This window comes from Aspergillus novofumigatus (genome assembly GCF_002847465.1).
Source record: "Aspergillus novofumigatus IBT 16806 chromosome Unknown P174scaffold_1, whole genome shotgun sequence".
Taxonomy (NCBI): Eukaryota; Fungi; Ascomycota; class Eurotiomycetes; order Eurotiales; family Aspergillaceae; genus Aspergillus; species Aspergillus novofumigatus.
This window is the reverse complement of record NW_020194274.1, coordinates 3,930,694-3,945,278: the sequence shown is the minus strand read 5'-3', so window position 1 is coordinate 3,945,278 and position 14,585 is coordinate 3,930,694. Positions and strand designations below refer to the sequence as shown.

Genomic DNA, 14,585 nt, shown 5'->3' with positions numbered 1-14,585 from the left:
TATGGTGTGGGATCAATTATGCTTTGCGCTTATTCCAGGTCAACAAAGAATCGATAAGTGTATGACGCAGAGGATAATCATGACCAATAATCCGTGGACAAAAAGATATCCAAGCGGGAAACTCGAAACCTCTTTCTTAATTCATGAAAGCTAGAACTACTACGGAGTAGTGAGGAGTATATCTCGAATTATTGTCCCTGACTCATCTATACAGCCTACAGGTAAAGGACGATAATCGCGGATCACAGTTACTAGTTTACTAACAGCGTCAAATGAGCTTCCTTTGGAGGCAATGTGCATCCAGCCTTACAGCCGATGAAGAAGTTGACATGTGTGGACTACGAACTGACCCTCTCACTGGTGGGTTGTCATTCTGCAGCTTTAATTTGCAGGGGGAGGCGCTTGCAAGGTATGATAGGAAACTGGATACGTAGTCTATTCCACTGTAAACTGTCAATTGGATTATTGGCAGAACGTGCAGGAGCAAAGGCAGCAGAAAAAAGCAAAGTGAGACTTGAATGTCACCATAGCCTAGGCTGCCAGGTTGTGGTGGAGGGGGCTCGGATGTCGATCTGCTTTTAGCTGCGTCGGAGTACATTCTGCAGGATTGCCCATAGCCAACAGTTTAGCCAACCAAATCAAGCATCGTCCTTATCATCATCAGCATCATACGGTCAACGCTTCTTCCTTTCGCTTGAACAGTACAACCGTCCCTTCGCGGGGTACTATGCTTGACCGCCACGTCCTCCACCGTTGGCTGCCGGGATCTTCCAACCGACACTCCCATTTCTCCAGAATACACACCATAATCAGCTTGAGGATTGTTGCGGCGTAAAACCTGCCGGGACTATGGATCACCAACCATGTCAGCTTCAAGTGTGTCTTACGATAATAACAATGAGGGGTTGTCTTAGAGTTCCCCTCACCAGGCCGTGTTCCCCAGCCCCCAAATTGGCCAGTCCACGCTAACATCTGTCATCGTCAGAGGGCTATTCTCGGGTATGTCCAGAGACACATCTCCCGCGCGTAGTTGCTTATTTGCTCTGGCGAATCGAAACCCGTCGAAGGCTTGCGGATTCCGGTATCTGATCCGATCGCGCATCATCGCTCGTTGCGGGATACATACCCAATCACCCTCTGCGACTTCGAGTCCATCGGAAAACACGAATGGTGTCAGCGCTTTCCGTCGGACGGTAACTGCCTAAATCAGCAAGGGCGGCATGTACTATCATCCAGAAGGGTTGCCAACACCCACTTGCATCCGAGTTAGTGCAGCGAATCGATTCCCTCACAAAACTGTCGAGGAGCGGCATCTCAGCCACCCTCCTCCTGCACGAGCCCGCGAGGTATTGTTGGATCTCCGCTCGAAGCGGCTCAACATAGTCGCTATGCAGACAGAGATCTTCGATGGCGTATGTGGTGGTCTAAGTTACCGCTAAACGATTAGCCTTAAAAGTTTCCTCTTTGATCCGAAAGAACGGTTCTTCCTTGCTTGAATGCAGCCTCACCATTGCCAGTTGGTGCACCGAGCCAAACCAGACGGCGATAATCTCACCAACCATCCTGGCCGTGGTCCATTGTATTTTCCGTGGCGACGTGTCAATCAGCCACTGCATGCAATCCATCTGCAGGCGGTTAGCCGAGCGACTAAAATTGTTCCGAAGCTGAGTCCCACCGGAGCATCCTCTTGCATAGACCTGGTCGAGTTGGCCCTCGTTGCTAACCGCTTCTCCACAATGGGCTCCAAATAGCGGAATAGTGTCCTAACGGCGTAGTGTTGTCGCGTCACTAGGTTCGCAACGGGCCTTGTTGTGGTCAGCCAAGTCTATTAAGTTGTTTTGTATCAAGTGCCCACCGTCGGAGGAAAACCGGAGTGATACGCAAAATCTCAGCGGCTAGGATAACCCTCTGTGGAAATTCCAACGCAGCCGCGGTGAACTCGGGATTCTGCGCTGTGACACAATAAGCCTGGCGGTAACTGGCATGCCAAGGGTAGTCGTACCAAGTTCCTCCCCGAAGAAGGCAAAGCAGTTGACCTTGGTGACCGTTCGCTTGATCATAGAGAACAATCTGCAACGCACGAATCCTGCTGCAGTCAGATGGAATCAAGCATAACTGGGGGCAGCCCCCACTTACCGTCGCTTCCAGGCGCAGCAAGCTCGTCTGCAATGGCAGTCTCCACGATCCTCTGTAACTCCGGCATTAGGATAGGCAGGTGAGCCGTAAGCCTACTTCGCAAGGCACGGACAAAGCCGGTCCCCTCGACGCCTCGTTGGTCCTGCCATTCAAAGCCAAACATGGTGTATTTTGGTTGTAAAATCTACACCTTGTGTTACCTTCTGCTTCAACGGGACCAGGGGACATACCTCTTTAGCTACAGCATGTAGTGACAGGTTTTGAAGCGACGCGTTGACCAGCTCCGCGATATGCTCGTTCGACGTAACCAACAAGTGATCATTCGAGGGAGTAGATATCTTAAATGGCTTCCCCTCTGCCTGTTTCAATCAGAACGTATTGCTGTCTAATGAGGAACCGTTCACACACTGCAATGTATGCCTTGTCAATGATTTCTGGTCCCCGGGCCAGATACCACAGGCCGCGGATGCGGCTGAGACAGAATATCAGGAAGGTGACGAGAATCTCGAGCATAACGGCTATAGTCAATTGGTGTCATTGAGATACAATGCTCAACAAACCGGATAACAGTCCAGAGGTTATTATATACCAACAGATCAGACCAATTCGGCCCATCTTGACATGGCCCGGACCGGACTTGTACGTACCGTGGGCGATATATTGACATGGATTTTGGCGCTTGCCAACACCAACAGCAATATGCACGGATTTCACTGGCTAGGAAAATGTACACTTATGTACTCGCTTCCAGTAGCGAGTACATAAGCCGAGCCGCGTCCGTTACGTCTTCCTCGACCGGATTGTTGCCTCCCAACTCATCATGCTTTCTGACGCAGTTTCTGCAGCAATCGACTGGACTGGTCAAGGGATTTCCTGGGTGAATCAGGAGTATCCATCTCTGACGATAGCAGTTACCTCTGCTTGTGCTTTGGTTTTATGGAGAATTTGGCGGTTCACAATATTGCCTTCGTATTATCCTAACAATCCGAAGGAACTGCCATACTGGATTCCTTGTAGGTTATCCTCTCTAGCATTGAATCTTAAAACTAATGTAGTCTAGTCCTGGGCGCGTATTCCCTGTGAGCCACCGGTTACGCACTTGCTAATGGCAACTAGGGCATGGGGCGGCATTCTTCAGCAATTCCAATGCCCTTCTATCCAGAGCAAGGTGCGTCGCTATTCTCCGCTTATGCATCGTAGCTCACCAAGTACCTAGAAATTACTACAACAACATCCAAGATCCGTTCGCTCTGACCATTGCTAATTCTCTCATCTACGTCATCACTAAACCCCAAGATGTCGCTGAAGCGTACCGCAACACTGACACTCTCTCCTTCAACGAGTTTGTGCAAGCCATGATGCGGGCCTGCGGGAACACGGAATCGTGCGTAAAGTCAATGTACAAGCCTCTGTCCAAGGACAAGCCCGGGTTCCCCAATCCGCATGGCAAACCGCTGGCGACCCTGGCGCGCCAGATGCATATCCACCAGTTGTATCCGGGGATAATCTGGACTTCCTGGAGAAGCAGTTCTTGGACTGGGTGGAACCTCGGCTGACCATGGACGCGCTTAAACGGGAATGTCCCTATGCGATCCAGAGTGATCTTCCAGCCGCTAAGGAAGATGAGGGCATTGTCCTGCCATTGATGCAGTGGTGCTCTGATTATTTCACCAGGGCCGGCCAGCGGGCGTATTTTGGGCCGGCGTTGGACGGGATCGACCCCAAGCTCCCGCAGACGTTTATTGTTTTCGACGAGTTGAGCTGGCAGGTTCTGTATCAGTATCCTGATTTCCTGGCGGGGGAGATGAAATCCGCGCGCAATGCAATACAGTGTGCGTTGAAGAAGTATATCCAACTGCCTCAGGAGACAAGGCAGGGTGATGCATGGTTCACAAAGGCGATGGAGAACGAGATGCGCGCGCTGGGGATCAGCGAGGATGACATTGCGACGATGCTTGTGACGATATACTGGGGGTACGATCCGATCCTGCATTTTACTTTGCACTGCATACAGGAAGCTGACAGCTTAGGATCAACACCAACACGCGCAAAGCAGCGTTCTGGTTACTCACCTACATCCTTCACTACGGGCCTGAGCACTACGTCGACATCATCCGGCAAGAGACGCTGCCTGCCTTCTCGCCTGACAAGTCGATCCCCGATCTGGACTACCTACACGACAACTGCCCTCACCTCGACGCCATGTGGAACGAAACGATCCGCCTCTCTGCGTACTCTGCCTCCGTGCGCTTTGTGACGTCCGATACCATCATCGGCGGCAAGATCCTGCGCAAGGGAAACAGACTCATGATTCCCTACCGGCAACTGCACTTTGACGAGAGCATCTTCGGCGTGGACTATCCCGTAGAGGAGTTCCGACACGAGCGGTTCATGCAGAAGGGGCGGAATTTGACCCGCAGCGACAATTGGCGGCCGTTCGGGGGCGGGACGACGCAGTGTCCTGGTCGATATGTCGCCAAGCGGTTTGTGTTGTTGTTTGTTGCGATGCTCTTGCGGCGGTTTGATGTGGAGCTGGTGACGAAAAGGATCCCCGCGGCTGAGGAGGGGAAGCCTGTGCTGGGGATTATGTCAATTAAGGATGGGGAGGATGTGTTGGTGAGAGTGAGACCGAGAGTGATCTAGTGTGCATGTACGGAGTAGTCATTCCGAGTCCTATGGAAAAGAGAAAGATATCTTCTCAATGAAGCAGCAGGTTGCATACGCAATCAGTCTTAGTCGTTGAAAAGCTACGGAGTACACTTTCGAATAGTGACAGCTCGGCATCTCTCCTTGTCAAAAATATGTTTCACCTCAGCGTGATCTATCACCTGTCATCGGCCTCGTCAGCTCAGCCATCTCCCAAAATCCCAATTTAGAGAACTCACCATTTTCGAATCATGATTCTACGTATCTGGTCCAGACTTGATCAATAATCGAAGTTGACCGATCACCAGCGGAAGTCCGACTCCGCCCCTCCGCCAAACATCCCCATTTCAGGAAATTTGATTCACCCTGCGACAGCCAAACCAGCCACGCTGAACTCAACCGCGATTTACGAGTCATGCTGCTTCAGATTTGGCGTTCGATCCAACGAGGTGATCAGATCAGCCCTGTCAATTGAGTTTACCGGTCATGCTAGCAGCTAGACCCACCCAGGGCTGTGCCTGGTGATGCCGAGGTGTTGCAGGATGAAACACAGGGACCACCTGGGCTAGCTCGACTCATTTTTGAGGCTTCACAGCACACCTTCCTTTACAACAGTGATGGAAGTGCGAGTTAACAATTCGAGTTCCGATAAGCGGGGAAATAATGATGCTTTTTCATATCAGATCGATCTACTGGATCTCTGACCTCGCTGAGCATATGACTACGGCGAGACGTGAAATCAACCATGGCACGAATCTTCGTGCAGAAATCCGTTCCTGTCGCACGATTGATTCAAATCTTCGGCAATTGAGCCCTCGGTATTTGAACGGTGACGGCGATCGCAAACCCAAGACGATCGCCAGGCTGAGTCCTCTCGCAGTGCTATCCAAAACCGTCGATCGAACGTGACCTGTGCATCGAATCGAATTCTCAAACATGAAACTCCCCGGAAGATCCAGAGATTCTCCGAAGATCCTCCGTACTTAAACTTCAGTCTACAGATCACAGCCCTAAGGATTACCATCTTTCTAGATTCTGGCTACCCTGGATGCGATGAAACAGGGGCAGGCAGCGGGCATCCAGTTCACCGATGTCTGCGATTGATTTCGGTATTTATCTTTTATCTTCCTCGGTTGAACTTAGAGTAAATGCCGGTTTCAGGATGGAAGAGAAGAGGTATAAAGACGCTGCTCGCGTCACTCTGAGTTGGAGAAGAGCAGGGCAGAGCAGAGCAGACAAGTTCACTCACTTCATCTCATCAGTCACTCTTTTCTACTAGAGCTGGGCTCTATTCTATTCATTCTTTTTTGAGACAAAATGAAGGCATCCGTCACCACCGTCGTTCTCCTCGCTGGGCTTGCCGCCGGTGCACCCACTAAAACCATTCACTCCGAGCTTGAGAAGCGTCAGTTCGGCACCGGCACTGATGGACTTGGTGCTCTGGCCTCTATCTTCCCTATCCTGGGCGGTGGCGGCTCTTCCACTTCGTCTGGGCTTGGTGCTCTGGCCTCCCTCTTCCCTGGTCTGGGTGGCTCCTCCTCGTCTGGCAGCGGCTTCAGTCTTCCGGGATTCACCTTGCCCACCTCCATCCCCGGCCTGGGCAGTCTGGGTAGCCTGGGTAGCTCCGGCTCCTCCGGCGCCTCTGGTCTTTCGGGACTGAGCGGACTCAGCGGCCTCAGCGGCCTCAACGGGCTGAGCGCAAGCACCACCGACTCCAGCGCCGAGGCAAGCACCAGCGGTACCGCCACCGCCAGCTCCGATTCCAACTCAGGTGTGGCCCTCTCCGGTCTCCTCGGTGGTTAGTTCCCCCCTCCCATTTCCCTTCCAGCAAAACGCACAAAGCTAAACAACCAGACCACATCTCTAAACGCGCCCTCCTAGGCTCCATCACCGAAAACGGCGTCAAAAACAAAGACGCCTGCCAACCACTCACCTTCATCTTCGCCCGCGGCACCTCCGAACTAGGCAACATGGGCTCTATCGCCGGTCCGCCCGTGGCCACCAAGCTCCGCTCCCTCCTCAACAACAAGGTCGTCGTCCAAGGCGTCGACTACCCCGCCTCCATCGAGGGGAACGCCCTGCTCGGCGCGGCTGGCGGGCCCACAATGGCCAGCCTGGTGAAGCAGGCGCTGTCGCAGTGCCCCGATACCAAGGTCGTGGTGGGTGGTTACTCGCAGGGCGCGATGGTCGTGCACAATGCGGCCAATTCGTTGGCCCAGGACCAGATTGCCGCCGCGGTGCTGTTTGGCGATCCGTTCAAGGCTCAGGCTGTGGGTAAGGTGCCCAAGGCAAATGTCAAGGAGTACTGTGCGGCCGGGGACCCGGTTTGTCTGAATGGGGCGAATGTGCTGGCGCATTTGAGCTATGGCGACGATGCGGCCGAGGCGGCGCAGTTTTTGATTACGGCTTCGGGGGTGAAGGCTTAGGTGCTTGGCCTTAATGGATATGATTACGGATTACTGGTTCGCTGATTCGCTCGTTGATTTATTCGAATGGGAGCGATTAATGTTTTGTCGCTCTTTGGCTGGCATGGCATGGCGCTGGCGCCTTAGATAGTTTCGATCCTCAACATTCTTGGTTATTGATATGGACTTTCATTTTGTATACTGGATTCTATAATAACGTCCCTAGCAATATGTTGCATAACATGAATCTAAATTCGAATTCTCAGCAGCTTCAGTTCTAGTGCAAGTATAACCAGGAGGCTACAGCAGACTGAGCAGGCAGACTTGAAATGCAGGCGAAGGTAGGTCACAAGGTCTGCTGCTATGTCTTCTCCTTCCTCCAACTACCTAACTGCCAACCTACAACCCTCCGTCCAATTTGTGGACTTCGGCCCCAGCAGCCGCTATCGCTATGTCCTTTCATCTCAGGTTGTTTTCCGCAGTGTCTTTCTTGCTCCAGTCATCACTCTCTCTTTGTTGCCAAATTGAGGTCTAGAACTCTGAGGGTGGCTGCCAATCGCACCCTCACAAGATCATCCCTTTCGCTCAATCGCAATGCGCAATAGAAAACGTGGTGATCCTGGGGAATGAGGGGATGCTGCCCTTGAGGTTGCAATTTGGAAGGTGAGTCCGATGCAGGTAAGCATGCAAGAATTTTGCTAATGCTGACTGACTCACAAGGACCATATGAGAGTGAGACTCCATTTCTTAGGTACGCAATAGACTCTTCTCAGCCGATTCAGGCTAATGGGCTAGCATAGCAGTCAGCTTGACTAATAAGAATTCGACTCGGTAAGAACCAGATGCGGCTAAGGAACTAGAAAGGATAAACACGGCCAAGCTGGCACCATTGTTACAAAACAAATAGGTAGAAGAACCTGCAGAGTCGGGTGCGTCCGTAAATCCAATCCAATCGATTTGGGTAACTATAGCACCTGGCTGGCGGATTGATCCGCAGTTGTTGCAGGACGCCAACCAGGGGCAAGAAGGAACATGCAGATGATTTGGCGGCTTGGAGCCACTACCAGGGTCCAGGCTGCAGGACTAAAATATTTTAGGTTGTAACTGTAGCAGCAGATTCCTTCAGTTATGTGACTATGTGGCTTCTATCCCGCGTAGTTAAAGTCAGACCTTATCCTAATTAGGCTTTGACCGCAGGGCCCCCACATATATGGTATATCTTATGAACAGTGGTTGGCTCCCTCGTAATTTTGCCTGATGCTTGCCTGATGCTTGCATGATGTTTGCGACTAGTATAGCCTGTAGGATATAGGATCAGCTTCATTTCTACTGAATTTGGAATGTCGCGTTGCTGCCACCATAGCCTACAGTCACATCTCACCTGGACCCTTTGGGCGAAAACACCGGAGTTGATCCGTGTCGTTGTTTTGTCTAGACGCATAAGTAGCGGGAGGGAGTTGGCTATATAAAGGGCTCTTCGTCCTCGTCTTTCTTCTCTCACAAGCTCCATCAAGCCCATCAAGCCTATTCTTATATATCAAACGAACCACAGAAACAGTCTCCCTCAAGATGCAGATTTCCTACTTTGCCATCTTCGCCATCGTGGGGCTTGCAGCAGCAGCTCCTTCGCAAAGCAAGATTGAGAAGAGAGATGAGCATTACGACGTCGGGGTAAGAAAGCACCCGTTGCTGGAGTGATCTCAGTTTGCTAATCACTGGAGCAGGTGTGCAATGGCACTTCATGCTATGCCAACTTTGTTAACACCATATGTGCGATTGGATCTGTAAGTTTTCTATTCCCTGCATGCTTGCCTTAAAATAACCTCATAGACAATAAACTAACCTTTGTCTCCCCCTCTAGTGTGTTGGTCCAGGCGGCGGTGATGGTGCACCATGCCATGTTATGAAGGGTTGGGGCCCGGCATATTGCCCTGTGAACTGTAACAAGTATTACTGTCCTTAAGCCTTCTGGGTTACTCACAGGAGCCATGCAAAAGAGGACTCTTCCTGATAGTTATCAAATACAATCGATTCCAGAAATTCACTCATATTGCAAGCAAAGGAAGTACAATCCGAGACAGGACACAGGGTAATCTTGGGGTAGGATCTCAGCAGCAGAGAAGTAGGCCTAGTAATCCCCCGTGGGCAGCCCTCCACTCGCAGGAACATGCTGGCCATGGAAACCAAAGCCTACCGGCCCGTTGAGATGCGCTCTACCCAGCTCAGACATATCCCGCGCATCCAGACAGAGCAGGTAGCTTTTCCCCGTCCTACCATCCAGCACAACACTGAGAAGGACGCCATCATCCTCATTGGTGCCCGCAGGGTCAGCGACAAAGATTGCTTCTCCAGGCGACTGTCCATGCTGTTTCCAGACAATAGTCTCTTTGGCCACACTGTCGTATTTCATGATGCCGTCGGAGAACGTCGATTCGTCGCGATCAGTCACGGCGTAGGTGTATCGATGCTTCTGCGTGACATATTTCGGATTCAGGGTAGGCAGCTCCGGAGCGTAGCCCTTGCATGCTGTCCAGTTGATGGACGCCTCTTTGATCTCTGACGTTGGAGCCGAGGGAATACCCGCAAGCCGGAAGCCGGTCAGCGCTGAACGACACCCATCCCGCTTGCCCTGGACAAAGGCCTTTGCGCTGGGGGAGGAAGAAATCATGTTCTCGTAGTAGAATTTGTCGAGGATGGCAAGGTCATCGAACATGATCAGTTCGGCCACGATGTCCGTTTGGTTGGGATCGTCGGCGGAAGGTTCCTGCCATGCATTGATGGTGTGGAAGCAGAAAAAGGGGCGGCTTTTGTATGCCGCGAGGAGACCTCCGCGGCCCTTGCGGTCGACGACGTACCATGTTGCAGGTTTCGAAGCGTCAAAAGGTTGAATGGCCGCTAAGAAAGAAGCCTTGATCTTTGCTGGATTGATGTGCGAGTTCCACACGCAGAGGATCACGTAGTCTTCCGTGATTAGCAGCGAATGCAGATACGCCGGAGCTCCAGGGAATTGGGCCATAACCGAGGTGGTGCCCGTGGAAGCAGACACACAGAATATGCGGTAGATGGATCCTTCAGGGCCAAATGCTAGGTTGAAGTTGTATACGTTGCCTGTGACTGGGTCGGATCTTGCATGAGCAGCCGACAATGGGCCGGTCAGATCAGGATGCAGATCCTTTTGCGCAGCGAGTCCAATAGGCTCCAGAGTCTCCGGATCGATTTGCTTGTAGACGCTGGCATCAGTCTTTGCATACAGAGTCTTGATTCCGGAAGCTTTTGTCCAGCGGCCACCATCAGTCTCATGACCTAAACCAGGCATGTTGACAGACAGCGTTACTCCAATATTGTGAGAGGATGGTTCATTTGCCGGGGCATACGTTGTCTGCACTTTGTGGAAGACAGTCTTACAGGGATCCCGCTTTTGGCCAAAGCTGAGTTGCTCGAAGCAGCCGGTCTTTCTCACTTCCTCGATCATCAAATCTGTCGAAAGGCGGGAGTTGTAGAATACGCGCGTGGTTGCGTGGCACTCATCTGGAGCCAAGATCTGGAATCGATGGGTCTGGCTGAAGCCGTCAAACCAGTGGGATATCTTGAAGGTGTCTCCGTTCTCTGTGTCAACTGTATACTTTCCTGGACCCGTGCGATAGAGTACACCCGCCGCGTACGCAGGGATCTGACCGGTCAAGGAGAGTTCAACTGGCTGACGTTCCTCATAGTTGGCGTCGAACTAGGAGAGTACCGGTCAGCAATCTTCGTCAGGTTTAAGTGTGCATTTCACTTACTCCTTCATCGTTCGGCCAGTCATTGAAATATTCTTGGACGCTGCTCATCTTGCGACAACGATGTTCAAAGAGATGTATTCTGAATGTAGTGGTCTGGAGTTCTGACTTCAACTTAACAGGGCTTTCGGGGTCAAGTAATGCCAGTTGTATCCTTCAGGGAGAAATTTATACCTGCCCTGAGGGTCGGGGGATAAAGTATCCGAATCATAAAACAGGACGGCATACAACCACATTCACCAAAGCCTGGTGTACCATAGTGATGGTTGGCTGGCGGCCTTCACGCTGCTAGTCGTTGGGGGGATCCCGACGGATTACGAGGTGGATTCCTGGGGGAGGAATGGCGCATTCTGGCACAGCCACTCATAGACTTTTTGTCTGTGGAAAGTTAACCTCAATCTAAGGGTTATACATGATTTATCGTACCAGGTAATCTGGGCTATCTGGATTCTGGAGTCTGGAGTCGGGGGTCTGAGCATTAAAGCCGCCTGTCTCCTGTTTGAGAAGCAAAAGAGAATACAGTGCGGTCCCATTTTTCACGTCTTTTCGAGTCTCTGATTTGCAAATTTTAAAGTATTGAAGCACTGTCCCAACGATTTCCCCGAGGATGGATGTATTTGAGATGGGAGTGCTGCCGCTGGTTGCAATCCCAATATCAGTCTAACCACGTGACTCTTCGCTTAACAACTGGTGCATGTTGCTGGGGAGAGACAGATCGATAAAGAAATACGACATTAAACATCCAATTGAGGACATGTTAATGAACATTGCCCAACAATACAGTGGACTGACTCCACTACTGGATCCGGATCGAGCCCACATTGTGGTTGTCATCGAATTCGAAACCATGTCCATGATCGGCTGAATCCACGGATCAACATAAACCTTGCGGGGGAATGCCGTCGGTGATGATTCAGTTCCGCGCCTCGGCCTCGGCGTAGGCAACCAGAAATACCAGATGTCTTTTCGGCACATCAACCTTCAAACTTATTACTCTCATTTAGACTGCATATGCAAGATACGCACAGCACCGGTGGCCGATAATGGAGCAAAATATGATCCCAAACACCCCCGGTAGTCGTCACTTGACATGTGAAATCTGTTCCTTCACGTTCCACCGCAGTGACCACCTCAAACGCCATCTACTCATCCGTAAGTGCGCATCTAAATGCATCATAAGGCTTGACTGATCGTTTAGATAGATAAACCACCTAAACAATACCGATGCCAGTTCTGCAGCTCTACGTATAGCCGCGGGTAAGGCAGGGCTCATGCGTTGGCGCGATCGCTGTACAACTAACACGTTAAAAAACAGGGATGTTCTCCGTCGACATTGGACTACGTGTGCTAAACGGTTGCAATCGGGGCAGGAGATTCCCAAGGCGGATTCGGGAGGTAAGCATAGGCATGCCTGCGACGCTTGTGCCCGTCTGAAGAAGGCGTGTAATGGGCTGCAGCCGTGTGCTGAGTGCGAGTCCCGCGGGAAACTGTGTTCTTATGAACGTTTAACTGGACGGCAACCAGCCCGCCGAGACAAACGAGGGGAGTTGACGTCTGTTTATGCGGAGCGGCAGGACTGGGAGACGAAAGGGTTCGGGTATCAGACTCTACTTCCGCCAAAGCCGACGTACCTGAATTACAGAACCAGTGCAGGAGTATTACCTGGGGTATCAATCGGTGGTCCATAACGACCAAATCGAAAGTTATGGCATTACCAGCAGTGCGAATACGCTAAAACGAAAGGAGCATGCCAATCTAAACCTTGACCCAATAGTCACGCAAGCCGTCATTCTCAATCTGCCTCCATTCTCCGATATCCCGGTCTTCTTCTGCCTTGTCCATCTCATTTGGCTTGTTGCCGAGTCCCAGATTGTATGGTCGGTAGCTTGGTTCGGCTCGCAACCGTCGAATGACGCTGCCGTGAATTTTGGCATCTTTGGGCAGCGGCCTTCGCGAACCTCTTGCCTGCCATCGAGTCATGCGGATCGAACCATCCCGTGTGATCTTTGGTCTTTTGAAGGGGATCCACTCCAGGAGTCTCCAGAAGAAAGCCTCAGTTGGTCTCCCGCTATCATAGTCCAAGGAATCGTGGATCTTAGCGCGCTCAGCCTGGCGTACGATATCCTGGCCCTTTTCACTTGTCGCTGGGTCTTGGCAACCGAGTGCCTCAAGCTTGTCACTTTCGAACGTAAGCCCCGCCTTGATGGCTTCTTGGACCATCCACGTCAGAGGGATCTGGCTTGTGGGCCAGGACTTGCTCGGCCAGCCTCCCCCAACGTCGCCATGGTTTCCGGCGAAGTACACCTCCTCAAAGTCGGCCTCGAGTATTGAGGATTCACCGTCGTTGTCCGAGTCGTAAATGTTTTCGGGCCCATTCTTCCAGTCCTTAACGCTTTGCTTCGCGTCCGGTGATCCCGTGCCCAGCTTGCTCTCGAAAAGTACGGGCTGGAATTTGATTCTCCGCTCATCAATACTGACGGCGTGTCTCATAATTTTCGGGCTGGGCCGCGTGCTGCTCTCCTTGTTAAGCTCCGCTACACTGTTGACAGTATCGAACAAGCCCAGGAAGTGGACTTGCCCCACGGGTCGGCACATGGTCTCCCGGCTCACGCTCAGGCATTTCATTGCACCCAGACGCTCCTCTGGCTCCTCGCCCTCGGAGAATTTCCACTGCGTGAACGCCTCCCAGACGAAGGGGATCAGCTCCTCGTTGTCCGCAGAGAGAAGGCCGACATAATCAAGCATCTCGTTCAGGAAGCGAGCTGTGTAGGCGCCTCGAGAGAAACCAAAGAGGTAGATTTTGGCGCCTGGTACCCATCGGCGCGCAAGGAAGCGGTAGCCCCGAATGACGTGCTGATCGAACGAGGTTGCAAGCGCAAGATCAAAGGCCTTTGGAGTCCATGACTTGCTGCTGGGGCGCAGGACGGCGTGAGCGACCGACCCTGGCGTGATGTCTGATCCAATGCCAGCTGCGCCGGATTAGTTGATGTCATTGATTAGTCGGGGATATACGTACGTTGGTAGTAACAGACTATTGCTTGTTAGCACAACATCAATAATTGGGTGAAGGGCAGTACATACATCGATTGTGCTTGGTTCGATCTAGCATCCGAAAGATCTTGAGGATGTTACTCTCGCCGCCATCTGCACGAAAAGTGTTTCCCGTGCCATCGAAGCACAGGACGAGCTCTCGCGGCGGGTCGTCATACCCGCATTCGGAGTCCTTGTCCGTCATGTCGGCCGCAGTTTATTGCACATAAAACACACGAGGGTAGCGATTGTAATTGAGATTCCTAGGGACAAGTGGGGATCTAATATATAAGAATCGACTCATTCGAAGCAAATGGCCCCCATGAGCGAGGAGGCTCAGCTTATAGGTGAAGGGCCTCATTGCCCAGGATCAGCCTTGTGCATGGCCACCAGGCGGCCACGGCGGACTATTTAGTAGGTTTGCGCCAGGGTTGGCGTAAGTCAGATATGATTTGGTAGTCGAGTGGAGGCCGAATGGAGCCCAAATGTCAATCTTTACTTCTCCTTCAAAAGGTGTTTGTCGATCTTTTCGTGTTGATCTCGGTAGCGGCGGTGGTGCAGTTCGCGAACGGTTGGAAACTTTCGAGATCCC

The 14,585-nt window shown here is 51.8% G+C and overlaps 7 protein-coding genes across 7 annotated transcripts; 4 read left to right on the top strand and 3 right to left on the bottom strand.

Annotated features, from left to right (window-relative positions):
* Window positions 1-665: 665 nt before the first annotated feature.
* Window positions 666-2,748, bottom strand: P174DRAFT_437703 (putative cytochrome P450; the record flags this gene model as incomplete). Its single annotated transcript, XM_024826368.1, has 10 exons — window positions 2,545-2,748; window positions 2,367-2,495; window positions 2,137-2,320; window positions 2,003-2,086; window positions 1,856-1,952; window positions 1,676-1,805; window positions 1,509-1,625; window positions 1,256-1,424; window positions 927-1,197; window positions 666-847 (listed from the first exon to the last, which is right to left on the bottom strand). Exons 1-10 carry the CDS (start codon window positions 2,647-2,649, stop codon window positions 667-669), a joined length of 1,467 nt encoding a protein of 488 aa, XP_024687857.1. The 5' UTR covers window positions 2,650-2,748.
* Window positions 2,749-2,956: 208 nt separating this feature from the next.
* Window positions 2,957-4,779, top strand: P174DRAFT_456765 (cytochrome P450; the record flags this gene model as incomplete). Its single annotated transcript, XM_024829466.1, has 4 exons — window positions 2,957-3,153; window positions 3,353-3,628; window positions 3,736-4,110; window positions 4,167-4,779. 4 exons carry the CDS (start codon window positions 2,957-2,959, stop codon window positions 4,777-4,779), a joined length of 1,461 nt encoding a protein of 486 aa, XP_024687856.1.
* A 1,320-nt stretch (window positions 4,780-6,099) lies between these two features.
* On the top strand, window positions 6,100-7,208 carry P174DRAFT_416947 (carbohydrate esterase family 5 protein; the record flags this gene model as incomplete). Its single annotated transcript, XM_024824553.1, has 2 exons — window positions 6,100-6,580; window positions 6,637-7,208. The coding sequence occupies 2 exons, from the start codon at window positions 6,100-6,102 to the stop codon at window positions 7,206-7,208; spliced, it is 1,053 nt and encodes a 350-aa protein (XP_024687855.1).
* Window positions 7,209-8,476: 1,268 nt separating this feature from the next.
* Window positions 8,477-9,228, top strand: P174DRAFT_447784 (uncharacterized protein). The gene is made up of 3 exons (XM_024828703.1): window positions 8,477-8,858; window positions 8,912-8,971; window positions 9,049-9,228. The coding sequence occupies exons 1-3, from the start codon at window positions 8,757-8,759 to the stop codon at window positions 9,148-9,150; spliced, it is 264 nt and encodes an 87-aa protein (XP_024687854.1). The 5' UTR covers window positions 8,477-8,756; the 3' UTR covers window positions 9,151-9,228.
* An 87-nt stretch (window positions 9,229-9,315) lies between these two features.
* On the bottom strand, window positions 9,316-11,014 carry P174DRAFT_362347 (carotenoid oxygenase family protein; the record flags this gene model as incomplete). The annotated part of the gene is made up of 2 exons (XM_024821854.1): window positions 9,316-10,911; window positions 10,967-11,014. The coding sequence occupies 2 exons, from the start codon at window positions 11,012-11,014 to the stop codon at window positions 9,316-9,318; spliced, it is 1,644 nt and encodes a 547-aa protein (XP_024687853.1).
* A 992-nt stretch (window positions 11,015-12,006) lies between these two features.
* Window positions 12,007-12,651, top strand: P174DRAFT_416944 (C2H2 type zinc finger domain protein; the record flags this gene model as incomplete). The annotated part of the gene is made up of 3 exons (XM_024824552.1): window positions 12,007-12,115; window positions 12,166-12,220; window positions 12,279-12,651. 3 exons carry the CDS (start codon window positions 12,007-12,009, stop codon window positions 12,649-12,651), a joined length of 537 nt encoding a protein of 178 aa, XP_024687852.1.
* P174DRAFT_437698 (T6SS phospholipase effector Tle1-like catalytic domain-containing protein) lies at window positions 12,622-14,374 on the bottom strand. Its single transcript, XM_024826367.1, has 3 exons — window positions 14,045-14,374; window positions 13,980-13,994; window positions 12,622-13,932 (listed from the first exon to the last, which is right to left on the bottom strand). The coding sequence occupies exons 1-3, from the start codon at window positions 14,196-14,198 to the stop codon at window positions 12,719-12,721; spliced, it is 1,383 nt and encodes a 460-aa protein (XP_024687851.1). The 5' UTR covers window positions 14,199-14,374; the 3' UTR covers window positions 12,622-12,718.
* Between the last annotated feature and the right edge of the window lie 211 nt (window positions 14,375-14,585).